Here is a 14,606-nt window from a genome sequence, read left to right on the forward strand (position 1 = left end):
TAACTTAAAATTAAAAGACAGTATTGTCAGTGTTTGGCATATATAAATATGTTAACTTAAAATTAAAAGACTGTTTTCTCAGTAATTGGCATACATAAATACGTTAACTTAAAATCAAAAAGACAGTTTTTTCAGTAGTTGGCGTAGATAAATATGTTAACTTAAAATTAAAAGACTGTTTTCTCAGTAGTTGGCGTAGATAAATACGTTAACTTAAAATCAAAAAGACAGTTTTTCTCAGTAGTTGGCGTAGATAAATATGTTAACTTAAAATTAAAAGACAGTATTGTCAGTGATGGGCATACATAAATATGTATGTTAACTTAAAATTAAAAGACAGTATTGTCAGTGGTTGGCATATATAAATATATTAACTTAAAATTAAAAGACTGTTTTATCAGTAATTGGCATACATAAATATGTATGTTAACTTAAAATTAAAAGACAGTATTTTCAGTGGTTGGCATAGATAAATATGTTAACTTAAAATTAAAAGACTGTTTTCTCAGTAGTTGGCATACATAAATACGTATGTTAACTTAAAATCAAAAAGACAGTTTTTCTCAGTAGTTGGCGTAGATAAATCTGTTAACTTAAAATTAAAGGACAGTATTGTCTGTAGTTGGCATACATAAATAAGTATGTTAACTTAAAATTAAAAGACAATATTGTCAGTTGTTGTCATATATAAATATGTTAACTTCAAATTAAAAGACTGTTTTTTCAGTAATCTTCATACATAAATGATTTAACTTAAAATCAAAAAGAAAGTTTTTTTCAGCAGTTGGAATATATAAATCTGTTGACTTAAAACTCAAGGACATTCTTGTCTGTAGTTATCATACATAAATAGTTATGTTAAATTCAAATAAAAAGACAATATTTTCAGTGGTTTGCTTATATAAATATATTAACTTCAAATTAAATTACTGTTTTTTCAGTTGTTGGTATACATGAATATGTATGTTAAATTAAAATTAAAAGACAGTATTGTCAGTGGTTGGCATATATAAATATGTTAACTTAAAATTAAAAGACTGTTTTTTCAGTAGTTAGCATACATAAATACGTTAACTTAAAATCAAAAAGACAGTTTTTTTCAGTAGTTGGCGTAGATAAATCTGTTAACTTAAAATTAAAGGACAGTATTGTCAGTAGTTGGCATACATAAATATGTATGTTAACTTAAAATTAAAAGACAGTATTGTCAGTGGTTGGCATATATAAATATGTTAACTTAAAATTAAAAGACTGTTTTTTCAGTTATTGGCATACATAAATACGTATACTACTACTACTAACAACTCATCGCAGCACCAAGTCTCTTGAGGCCAACGTAGCTAGCGTACGCTACCTCCTGCCACCCCAATCTATTCAAAGGCCAGTCTTGTTAGCACCTGCCATACGTAAGTATGCCATGTTAACTTAAAATCTTACTTTATGACAGTCCTCTCATCCCAGACTGTTTTAGGACGACCTGCTTTCCGTTTAGCCCTAGACTGGTTGGCCGAAAAGAACAATCTTCCGCAAACTGTCATCCTTCATCTGCACAAGATTGCCCTAACCACCTCAGACCTGTTCTTTCATTATAGACTGTCTAGAAAGCGGTATTGAACCACATTGTTTCGTATAGACTATTGTTTGAAATACTGTTTGTCTATAGCCGGGTACACTATGAAACATTACAATATAATTGCACTTTTCCTGTAAAACGATCTAGCAAATCTTCATCGCGCATTATTCGGAGCGTCCATGCTTCAGAGCCATATTCTTACCACTGTCATCATCTGAAGCTTCTAAGATTCTAACCTTAGCTTGCAGACATATCTATCCTATTCTTCCAGACTTTTTTTAACTTGTGAAATACACCCTAAGCCTTCGGCTGATTCGTATCTTTTAACATCTTCACTGCTCCCACTCATGCTTTACTATTTTTATATCTTCTACGGTAAGTGAAGTTGCTCACCTGATCCAATAACAATTCATTGCCCAACAGTGCCAACCTTTTCAACTTCACTGATTTCCTAGCCTTAGCGACTTAACTTTTCACAAACAATTGATTTTCGAAACCAATACATAGAAGCTTGAACTCGTCAAATACCTCTAAAACATAAATCATTATGCTACACACAATCATCTAAGATGACTTAAATCATCAGACAGTATTGCCAGTGGTCGGCAGATATAAGTATGTTAACTTCCCATTTGATGACCGTGGTCTCAGCCATTGGCATTCCTGTAATACGTTAACACAAAGTCCATTAAAAGACAGTCCATTTCAGTAGGTGGCGATAGATAAATAACCCTGCTTAACTCCTAAAATTAATACAGACTGTTTTCTCAGCTGGTTGGCATATATAAATATGTTAACTTAAAATTAACAGCAGTGTTATTCTCGTACATAATGTATGTTAGCATACATAAATATGTATGTTAACTTAAAATTAAAAGACAATATTGTCAGTGGTTGGCATATATAAATATGTTAACTTAAAATTAAAAGACTGTTTTTTCAGTAATTGGCATACATAAATACGTTAACTTAAAATCAAAAAGACAGTTTTTTTCAGTAGTTGGCGTAGATAAATCTGTTAACTTAAAATTAAAGGACAGTATTGTCAGTTGTTGGCATATATAAATATGTCAACTTAAAATTAAAATAGTGTTTTCTCAGTAATCGGCATACATAAATAATTTAACTTAAAATCAAAAAGACAGTTTTTTCAGTAGTTGACGTAGATAAATATGTTAACTTAAAATTAAAAGACTGTTTTCTGAGTAATTGGCATACATAAATACGTTAACTTAAAATCAAAAAGACAGTTTTTCTCAGTAGTTGGAAAGATAAATCTGTTAACTTAAAATTAAAGGACAGTATTGTCAGTAGTTGGCATACATAAATATGTATGTTAACCTAAAATTAAAATACAGTATTGTCAGTGGTTGGCATATATAAATATATTAACTTAAAATTAAAAGACTGTTTTCTCAGTAATTGGCATACATGAATATGTATGTTAACCTAAAATTAAAAGATAATATTGTCAATGGTTGGCATATATAAATATGTTAACTTAGAATTAAAAGACTGTTTTCTCAGTTGTTAGCATACATAAATACGTTAACTTAAAATCAAAAAGACAGTTTTTTTCAGCAGTTGGCATAGATAAATCTGTTAACTTAAAATTAAAGGACAGTATTGTCATTAGTTGGCATACATAAATATGTATGTTAACTTAAAATTAAAAGACAGTATTGTCAGTGGTTGGCATATATAAATATGTTAATTTAAAATTAAAAGACTTTTTTTTCAGTTATTGTCATACATAAATGCGTTAACTTAAAATCAAAAAGACAGTTTTTTTTCAGTAGTTGGCATAGATAAATCTGTTAACTTAAAATTAAAGGACAGTATTGTCAGTAATTGGCATACATAAATATGTATGTTAACTTAAAATTAAAAGACAGTATTGTCAGTGGTTGGCATATATAAATATGTTAACTTAAAATTAAAAGACTGTTTTCTCAGTAGTTAACATACATAAATATGTATACTACTACTACTAACAACTCACCGCAGCACCAAGCCGCCTGAGGCCAACACAGCTACGCACGATTCTCCTCCACCCCTATCTATTCAAAGGCTCTCTTTTCACACCCGCCCACGAAGTTCCCATTTCCTTTAAATCTTTCTTTATGACGTCCTCCCACCCCAGACGGGGACGACCTGCTTTCCGTTTAGCCCTTAATGGTTGACCGAAGAGAACAATTTTCGGCAATCTGTCATCCTTCATCCGCACAACGTGCCCTAACCACCTCAACCTTTCTTTCATTATAGACCTAGAAAGCGGTATTGAACCACGTTTTTCGTATAGCCTATTGTTTGAAATACGGTCAGTCAGCCGGGTACCCAGAACAATCCTTAAGCAATTTCTCTGGAAAACATCTAGCAAATCTTCATCCGCTTTTCGGAGCGTCCATGCTTCAGAGCCATATTTGACCACTGTCATCACTGTAGCTTCTAAGATTCTAATCTTGGTTTGCAGACTTATCTTCCTATTCTTCCAGACTTTTTTTTAAGTGTGAAAAAACACCCTGAGCCTTGGCTATTCTATTTTTAACATCTTAACTGCTCCCACTATCTTTACTAATAATACTACCAAGGTAAGTGAAGCTGCTCACCTGATCAATCTTTTCATTACCCAACGTCACCTTTTCATCTTCACTTATTCCTAGCCTTAGTGACTTAGTCTTCCTAACATTAATTTTCAAACCAATACTAGCCCCCTGGACTCGAAAAACCTCTAGAAGTTCATTCATTTTGCTCAAACTATCATCTAGGATGCTTAAATCATCAGCACAATCTAAGTCCAGGAAATATTTTCCTCCCCATTTGATTTCGTGGTCTCCCTTTACCTTTCCTGTGCCCCTGAAGAAAAAGTATATCAAAATAATCCATACAAAGGGGGATAGAACACAATCCTGCTTAACTCCTGATTTAATACAAAACCAGTTGCTAACCTCATTTCCTACCTTAACCGCAGCAGTGTTTTTCTCGTACATAGATGTATGTTACGTACATAACATGTATGTTAACTTAAAATTAAAAGACAGTATTGTCAGTGGTTGGCATATATAAATATGTTAACTTAAAATTAAAAGACTGTTTTCTCAGTAATTGGCATACATAAATATGTATGTTGACTTAAAATTAAAAGACAGTATTGTCAGTGGTTGGCATATATAAGTATGTTAACTTCAAATTAAAAGAGTGTTTTCTCAGTAATCGGCATACATAAATACGTTAACTTAAAATCAAAAAGACAGTTTTTTTCAGTAGTTGACGTAGATAAATATGTTAAGTTAAAATTAAAAGACTGTTTTCTCAGTAATTGGCATACATTAACACGTTAACTTAAAATCAAAAAGACAGTTTTTCTCGGTAGTTGGCGTAGATAAATCTGTTAACTTAAAATTAAAGGACAGTTTTTTCAGTAGTTGGCATACATAAATATGTTAACTTAAAATTAAAAGACAGTATTGTCAGTGGTTGGCATATATAAATATGTTAACTTAAAATTAAAAGACTGTTTTCTCAGTTATTGGCATACATAAATATTTATGTTAACTTAAAATTAAAAGACAGTATTGTCAGTGGTTGGCATATATAAATATGTTAACTTAAAATTAAAAGACTGTTTTCTCAGTGGTTGTTATATATAAATATGTTAAATTAAAATTAAAAGACTTTTTTGTCAGTAGTTGCCATACATAAATATGTTAACTTAAATTAAGTCAGTGGTTGGCATATATAAATCTGTTAACTTAAAATTAAAGGACAGTATTGTCAGTAGTTGGCATACATAAATATGTATGTTAACTTAAAATTAAAAGACAGTATTGTCAGTGGTTGGCATATATAAATATGTTAACTGAAAATTAAAAGACTGTTTTCTCAGTAATTGGCATACATAAATACGTTAACTTAAAATCAAAAAGACAGTGTTTTTCAGTAGTTGGCGTAGATAAATATGTTAACTGAAAATTAAAAGACTGTTTTCTCAGTAATTGGCATACATAAACACGTTAACTTAAAATCAAAAAGACAGTTTTTCTCAGTAGTTGGCGTAGATAAATCTGTTAACTTAAAATTAAAGGACAGTATTGTCAGTAGTTGGCATACATAAATATGTATGTTAACGTTAAAATTAAAAGACAGTATTGTCAGTGGTTGGCATATATAAATATGTTAACTTAAAATTAAAAGACTGTTTTTTTCAGTTATTGGCATACATAAATACGTTCACTTAAAATCAAAAAGACAGTTTTTTTCAGTAGTTGGCGTAGATAAATCTACGCCAACTACTGAATGCCAATTACTGTTTTCTCAGTAATTGGCATACATAAATACGTTAACTTAAAATCAAAAAGACAGTTTTTTCAGTAGTTGGCGTAGATAAATCTGTTAGCTTCAAATTAAAAGACGGTTTTGTCAGTGGTTGTTATATATAAATATGTTAAATTAAAATTAAAAGACTTTTTTGTCAGTAGTTGCCATACATAAATATGTTAACTTAAATTAAAAGGAAAAAATGGGTTTGGAATCGTCTCCTTGAGTCGCAAAAGTCTTAAGTTTTAACGTTTAAGAAATTATATTAAGTGAACTTGTATCAAATATGCCAAGTCAAAAAAAAACTATTTAAATTGTAAATAAAAAATTGTATATGATAAAAGGTTTGCTCTAAATAAGTGCACTAATATTGTAAATAAAATTTTAACAATTGACACTGAAATGGTTTTACCCAGGCATGGAAGCTTTGGGAAGCGTTTGAATCCGCCCTACGCGAAGTCTTGTGATTTTGGGATACATCTTATTTTTCATATACTTTTCCTATTGTTTGTTTTCAATGAAAATTGGGTCTCCCTAAAATTTTACCTCCTCCTCAAAAAGCTTCCTGTTTTCAAATATTATTATGTATGTCAACGAGGGGCTCTCTTTGAATACACATAGCAGTTTAGAAATATTTAATGCAAGCAGCAATAAACAGATGTTTTATAAACAAGATTTTCCTATGCTACAAATATGTTCCAAAAAGGGCATTTAATGCAAGCAGCTGTTTTGTCAACATGTAACAAGACGTTTTTATGCTGCAAATATGTTCCAAAAAGGGCATTGATAAAAGGGCATTTAATGCAAGCAGTTGTTTTGTCAACTTGTAACGATACGTTTTTATGCTGCAATTATGTTCGATAAGGGCATTGATAAAAGGGCATTTAATGCAAGCAGCTGTTTTTTCAAATGTAACAAGACGTTTTTGTGCTGCAAATATGTTCCAAAAAGGGCATTTAATGCAAGCAGCTGTTTTGTCAACATGTAACAAGACATTTTTATGCTGCAAATATGTTCCAAAAAGGGCATTGATAAAAGGGCATTTAATGCAAGCAGTTGTTTTGTCAACTTGTAACGATACGTTTTTATGCTGCAATTATGTTCGATAAGGGCATTGATAAAAGGGCATTTAATGCAAGCAGCTGTTTTTTCAAATGTAACAAGACGTTTTTGTGCTGCAAATATGTTCCAAAAAGGGCATTTAATGCAAGCAGCTGTTTTGTAAACATGTAACAAGACGTTTTTATGCTGCAAATATGTTCCAAAAAGGGCATTGATAAAAGAGCATTTAATGCAAGCAGTTGTTTTGTCATCTTGTAACGATACGTTTTTATGCTGCAATTATGTTCGAAAAGGGCATTGATAAAAGGGCATTTAATGCAAGCAGCTGTTTTTTCAAATGTAACAAGACGTTTTTGTGCTGCAAATATGTTACAAAAAGGGCATTTAATGCAAGCAGCTGTTTTGTCAACATGTAACAAGACGTTTTTATGCTGCAAATATGTGTTTGAAAAAAGGTTAAAATAAGATTTATCTTAACGTGACCAATGTTTTGACACTAAAGAGCCTTTAGATTCTGATAATATTTTTATTGGCTAATATTTTAATTTTTTTTTTAATGAAATTATATATAATCAAATTCAACATCCTGAGCCCCTCCCAAAATCACTGGTAAATAATTTTATTTGTTCTGAACATACTTCAAATGTTTTTCAAATCCCCCCGTCCCAAAACCACTCCTGATATACGCGCCTAGTATATAGCTAACTAGAATTCTGCATGGTCAATTTTCCATGTGGTCTTTTTTTAGCTGCTTTTCTTTACTGAACCTAGTGGTTCCAAATTGGAATTATATGGGAAAAGCTGAATTTACATTAGGTACTGTCGTCTTTCAACCGATTGCTATATTTTTTCTTACTTCTTGTAAGTTTGTTCTGATTATAATTCCGATATTAAATACATTCTATTTGGAAACAGTGTGGTTTATCCCCTTTTGTGAACTAAAATCTACTTAAAGCAAGATTTTAAACCAAGCTTTACAGTGACAAAACTCTTACAATATATTCAGGAATTTTTAGTTTATTGGATTTCCTGGGTTACTTCCCGTTTAATTGCATCCCAGGTCCCAACCTCCCCCTCCCTCTCCTAATGACTGGTTATGATCCTAGGCTATAAAAGTTTCTTGATTTTGTCGGTTTGCATTGTCTGTTTTGCATGGGCGCCCATATGGGGGGGCAGGGGGGGGCTTTTGCCCCCCCCCCTTGCTGAATGATGCTGCCTTATTTTTATATGTTTGTTCTGACATTTCTATTATATAGCATTAAAAGTAGCAATTAGTCGAAGTTTGCCCCCCCCCCCTGGAATTCAGCTTATGGGCGCCCATGCGGTTTTGGAATTATTTCTCATCAAAAGCTGGTTCATAATGGTAATGCGCCAATTTGAAAGTTATTTGACGCAAAGTTATGTGTCTAACCAAGGGCTATACCCAGGTATTGGGGGTATAGTTAAACTGAAACAGACTCTGGAAATATAAGGAATATAAATCTTCTGAATGTTTTAAAGTAAGAATTTGTTAATATAGTGTTTTTAGTGTTAATTATAGTGTTATAGTATAACACTATATATATTGTTAATTAGTTTTTTTATCCTTTTGCTATTTTTTTCATAGAAACAGTAGATAATAAATACAGGACAGTATCCAAGACTTGGGGGGGGGGAGAGGAGAGGAAAGTTCCACAAAAAAAAACTTCAAAAACTTCATTTAAATGTGTTTATATTTATTTTTGTTACGTTGTTACCCCCCCCCCCCCCTGCCTAGATACAGTCTTGAAAAAATATTAGGAAAACGTTTTTGCAGCTTTTTCGGCTTGAGGATGCTTTATAGGGAGAATAGGTGGGTGTGGAGTGTGCATATTTACCTATATATATATATATATATATATATATATAAAAAAAAAAATATATATATATATATATATATATATATATATATATATATATATATATATATATATATATATATATATATATATATATATATATATATATATATATATATATATATATATATATACGGTATTTTTTGAAATAAGTGAAGAAATACAAAAGAAACGTGGAAACCGAAAAAAATTAGTTTAAATGGTGGAGCCTGGGAGAGAAAATTTTCAAACGATGCAAAACCTTCCGTATAAAATTATCAAAAATGAGCGTAAAATGCTCTTTGGGCACGACTGCCCCCCCCCCCCTATCTGTATAAAAGATTTTTGAAATATGTGGGAAACATGCACAAGAAACGTGGAAATAAAAAAAAATATTTAAATGGAGCAGCCTGGGGGAGAACATGTTCAAACGATGCAACACTTTCTTCCAAAAATGTGGAGAATTATGTGTAAAAAGCTTGTCGGACATGAGCCCCCCCCTCTTAATGAGTGTAATACCCTTTGATATGGGGATCTGGCTACGCTTTTCAAGTACTCAAAATTTGAATGTTATCTGAAGAAGAAGAAATTAATTTTTTATCATTTCATTTTAAGAAAAACGAACAATTCACAAAATGCACCCCTTTAAACGTTTTATGTATGCTTATAGATGCCTGGAGGGATATTACGGAGACCCAAGGTTGGGAGTAGATATACCTTGTCGACCCTGTCCATGTCCCGGAACAGCTGATTCAGGACATTCCTTTGCCTCTAGATGTGCCCTGGACCCTAGATCTCAGGATGTAATTTGTGAATGCGAAGAAGGATATGCAGGTACGGTATAATAAACTTAGATATATTTAATGAGGACTTTTTAATGAGGACTATTTTTAATAAACTTGGAAGCCTTTTTTTAATGAGAACTTTTGTATTTGTGGACTAGTGTGGACTAGGGTTAATGTTCAAAAGTTTAATGAGTCGTGTGATGTAATCCTGGACAAAATCTTTTTTTTAATACAAGTAAACCAAGCTTTTTTTCATGAGGACTTTTGTGTTTGTGGACTAGTGTGGACTAGGGTTAATGCTCAAAAATTTAATGAGTCGTGTGATGTAATCCTGGACAGAATCTGTTTTTTAATACAAGTAAACCAAGCTTTTTTTCATGAGGACTTTTGTATTTTTGGACTAGTGTGGATTAGGGCTAATGCTAAAAAATTTAATGAGTCGTGTGATGTAATCATGGACAGAATCTGTTTTTTAATACAAGTAAACCAAGCTTTTTTTAATGAGGACTTTTGTATTTGTGGACTAGTGTGGACTAGGGTTAATGCTCAAAATTTAATGAGTCGTGTGATGTAATCCTGGACAAAATCCGTTTTTTAATACAAGTAAACCAAGCTTTTTTTCATGAGGACTTTTGTATTTGTTGACTTGTGTGGACTAGAGTTAATGCTCAAGAATTTAATGAGTCGTGTGATGTAATCCTGGACAAAATCTTTTTTTTAATACAAGTAAACCAAGCTTTTTTTCATGAGGACTTTTGTATTTGTGGACTTGTGTGGACTAGAGTTAATGCTCAAGAATTTAATGAGTCGTGTGATGTAATCCTGGACAAAATCAGTTTTTTAATACAAGTAAACCAAGCTTTTTTTCATGAGGTCTTTTGTATTTGTGGACTTGTGTGGACTAGAGTTAATGCTCAAGAATTTAATGAGTCGTGTGATGTAATCCTGGACAAAATCTTTTTTTTAATACAAGTAAACCAAGCTTTTTTTCATGAGGACTTTTGTGTTTGTGGACTAGTGTGGACTAGGGTTAATGCTCAAAAATTTAATGAGTCGTGTGATGTAATCCTGGACAGAATCTGTTTTTTAATACAAGTAAACCAAGCTTTTTTTAACGAGGACTTTTGTATTTGTGGACTAGTGTGGACTAGGGTTAATGCTCAAAAATTTAATGAGTCGTGTGATGTAATCCTGGACAAAATCTTTTTTTTAATACAAGTAAACCAAGCTTTTTTTCATGAGGACTTTTGTGTTTGTGGACTAGTGTGGACTAGGGTTAATGCTCAAAAATTTAATGAGTCGTGTGATGTAATCCTGGACAGAATCTGTTTTTTAATACAAGTAAACCAAGCTTTTTCTAACGAGGACTTTTTTATTTGTGGACTAGTGTGGACTAGGGTTAATGCTCAAAAATTTAATGAGTCGTGTGATGTAATCCTGGACAAAATCCGTTTTTTAATACAAGTAAACCAAGCTTTTTTTCATGAGGACTTTTGTATTTGTGGACTAGTGTGGACTAGGTTTAATGCTCAAAAATTTAATGAGTCGTGTGATGTAATCCTGGACAAAATCCGTTTTTTTAATACAAGTAAACCAAGCTTTTTTTCATGAGGACTTTTGTATTTGTGGACTAGTGTGGACTAGGGTTAATGCTCAAAAATTTAATGAGTCGTGTGATGTAATCCTGGACAAAATCCGTTTTTTAATACAAGTAAACCAAGCTTTTTTTCATGAGGACTTTTGTATTTGTGGACTAGTGTGGACTAGGGTTAATGCTCAAAAATCTAATGAGTCGTGTGATGTAAACCTGAACAGAATGTGTTTTTTAATACAAGTAAACCAAGCTTTTTTTCATGAGGACTTTTGTGTTTGTGGACTAGTGTGGACTAGGGTTAATGCTCAAAAATTTAATGAGTCGTGTGATGTAATCCTGGACAGAATCTGTTTTTTAATACAAGTAAACCAAGCTTTTTTTCATGAGGACTTTTGTATTTATAGTCCTCGGACTATACCGTGAACGACCACTCAAGTTGTTTTCCTTTTAGTTTACAAATAAGGTAATGTACCAGCTGCTGTAATCTAAAAACATAACTGTTAATTTAAATAAAGATTTCTTGACTTATTATAGCAAGTTTTTAAAACGATTTTTGCTCCTAATATGGTTGTATTTGGATAAATTACCTTTTTTGTTATTCCTAGCTGAACTTGCTTAAAATAAAGATGTTATGACTGTTTTATTAATGGTATAAGTTTTGATTTTATTGTTTTTTATTGTAAGTTGAGTTTTATCTCTGTTTTACTTTTTTGTTTTGCTGAGAACGGCTATTAGACATATAGCCGAAATATTCAGTTGGTTTCCTTCTATAATTAATTTTTAGTAAAAATTCATCTTTGCATTATCCTCTTTATTATTTACATGATGATAAAGAAGTGTGGTTTTCTTCGTTACTTAATATTCAGGAGTTGGTAAGTGAAGCTTTCACTAGAGCGGTGGGGAGGAGAAGGATAGAAGAGTGGAGGAGGAGCGTTTGCAGCTGTATGTGTTTCAGGTGGCTTGACGTTGTGATGGCTATTAGTAGTAGTAGTAGTTGTTGTTGCAGAGATGTCATATCTGTTTAAAATTCTAATTAAAACGCTTTTTTTTCAATGGAATTTAAAGAGCGACATTAAACTCAAAATGAACAGAAATTATTCACTATATGGGGCGCCGGCCCCCTCTTCGATCCCTGCTCTTTACGCAAAAGTTTTATGGTGCTTTACTGAAAGCATTTATGAGTTAATAGCCGAAGTTAATGGGTAACTGCAAGTGTTTTTTTTTACCGATTGCTTTTAAAACATTTAGACTAAATTTTTATTTTTATTTTAAGCAAATGCGCATCAATATGCTCTCGAATTTCTTTAGGCAATGGGAAAAATACTCTATCCTGTTCCATTTGCCCTTTCGTTTGAACACTCATTCATAAAGCATTGGGAGATGAGGAGAGGGGCTGCTGCCCCAGCGGTGAGTTGAGGAGGGGGAAGATTTCTTCGCATATGGAGGATTGTAGGTTGAGCTTTAATGTCACCCTTTTTTCTTTAAATTCTGTATATGTTTGCACTACACCAAGAGTTACCCTAAATATGAGCAGTGCTGCTGTCCCCTCCGACCCCACTCTTTACGTTACAGTTTAACTTCTGCAGAATAGTGCTTCGAAAAAAATAGATAATTTAGTCTATTTGCTTTTCGAAATAAAGTATAATTCTTCAAAACAATCTGTCGTATTCGCAAAAAAGAGGAGATATTAGAATTGACAGATAAAATTCACGTAAATAGATCCTACTATATTAAATAATATACTGCAAGATTAAAGGTTCCTAGTAATATTTTAGCCGACTGTACAATGCTATTTAGTTATTCTAAACTAAACCATTAAGCCAGTAAAAGGAATTCAAAACTATGAAGATAAGTTATGAATATTAAAACAATTTAATCTCACCGAAATGGGTAAATATGACTCACCGTGTAACACCGGCGTGATTTATTTGAACACATACCTGTCTACTCTTTATGCTCTAAATACTACTGTCATTTTTTCTACTCTCTGGCACTGATACTCTCTTGAACTTAGAAGATTCAATAACTGAAAGAACTTCCAGAGAACACAAATAGATACAAATTTAACAGAAATGATGAATCTTTTCATGTATTGAATGCTGCAGCCAGGTTTTCTAATTTATGCAAATATTGCAAGGGGACAGGGAATTTTTCTTCTTTTTTGAAGTGTTTTTCAAATCTAGAGGGGTACTACTTTTTATTATTTGAATGAAGATAACAAAAAGGGTGTTTTCAAAATATACGAAGGTCAATCAACCTCTCCCTAGTTAGTGCCCTCGATAAAAAAAAAGGGGTAAAGATCCTCCTGAGCCATTGTTGGCGCATAGGGTGTCGAGTAGACGTTTCAGTTGTTGGGTGTTTTTACAGGGACAAGTAGCAAGCTTGTCGCCCAACCTTGCTACAGCAGGGATCAAACCCTGGCGCTCTGTATTGGCAAACAGAGCATTAAACCGCTGTGCTACAGCAGTTTTAGTGCCCTCGACTGTAGCAATAATTATAAGAAGGTTCTTCTTATTCATCCACACGTGCAGATATCCCTTATGTATTTATTTTCTCTTTTCAGGCCCCCGATGCGATGTTTGTGATGACAATTACTATGGTAATCCAGATACACCCGGTGGCAAGTGCCAACCTTGCAATTGCAATGGAAATATTGACCTAGGAAGACCTGGGAACTGTGATGCTAATACGGGTGAATGCTTACAGTGTTTGTTTAATACAGATGGATTTGATTGTGGAGTCTGTCAACCAGGATTTTATGGTGATGCTCTAAATAAAACTTGTGCTGAATGTACCTGCGACATTTTAGGTGAGACTTTTCATCCTTCCCTTCATTTAGCAAATAGGCTTTGCCTAATGGTCTCCCTCTTAAAGATAGTTTTTTTTTTAAATTCCTTTGATGGTGTAGGATTCAAATTTCGAAATAATTGAGGATGAATCGTAGCTAGTTAAATTTAAATATAAAACAATCATTTGTAGGCATATCCCATATTTTCTTGTCTAGTTTGTTCTTGGATGCTTGGGGTACAAGAGGTGACAAAGTAAGGACAAGTGTCCTTTGTTCGATTTTGGCCCTTTAAACAGACACTAGAACTTTTCGTTTGCGTTAAATGTAAGGTTAACCTGTCATAGGGATAAACTGTCTGAGCTTCCAAAATTTTTCATCTTATGTGCCTAAGGGGCATAGAATAAGGTAGGCGGTTTTACGATCGCAAAAGTGCAACTGCGGCATTATAGCGTGGCTTTATCTCCTTCTGTTCTGGCGCTGTCTGAAAGTCTTCCGGTCAAAGATGGCGCTTGTAAAATTACTTTTGTTAATAAAAAGCAGCAATTTAGCTAGGGATTATAGAAGGCACAGATAAACCAAGTGATACGAACGCATATGAACTTATCGGTCGAACGCTTCAAACCCCAACCAG

The 14,606-nt window shown here is 32.8% G+C and overlaps 1 protein-coding gene across 1 annotated transcript in view; it reads left to right on the forward strand.

Moving 5' to 3' along the window:
- LanB1 (laminin subunit beta-1) overlaps positions 1-14,606 on the forward strand; it is a 233,786-nt gene that overhangs the window by 151,456 nt on the left and 67,724 nt on the right. Inside the window, exons 15-16 of the mRNA XM_089102239.1 lie at positions 9,479-9,642; positions 13,751-13,996. Of these exons, the coding sequence (XP_088958365.1) occupies positions 9,479-9,642; positions 13,751-13,996 (410 nt within the window). The remainder of the gene's footprint in view (positions 1-9,478; positions 9,643-13,750; positions 13,997-14,606) is intronic.

This window comes from Artemia sp. Qi Xiang Cuo, chromosome 16 (assembly GCF_049724085.1).
Source record: "Artemia sp. Qi Xiang Cuo chromosome 16, ASM4972408v1, whole genome shotgun sequence".
Classification (NCBI taxonomy): Eukaryota; Metazoa; Arthropoda; class Branchiopoda; order Anostraca; family Artemiidae; genus Artemia; species Artemia sp. Qi Xiang Cuo.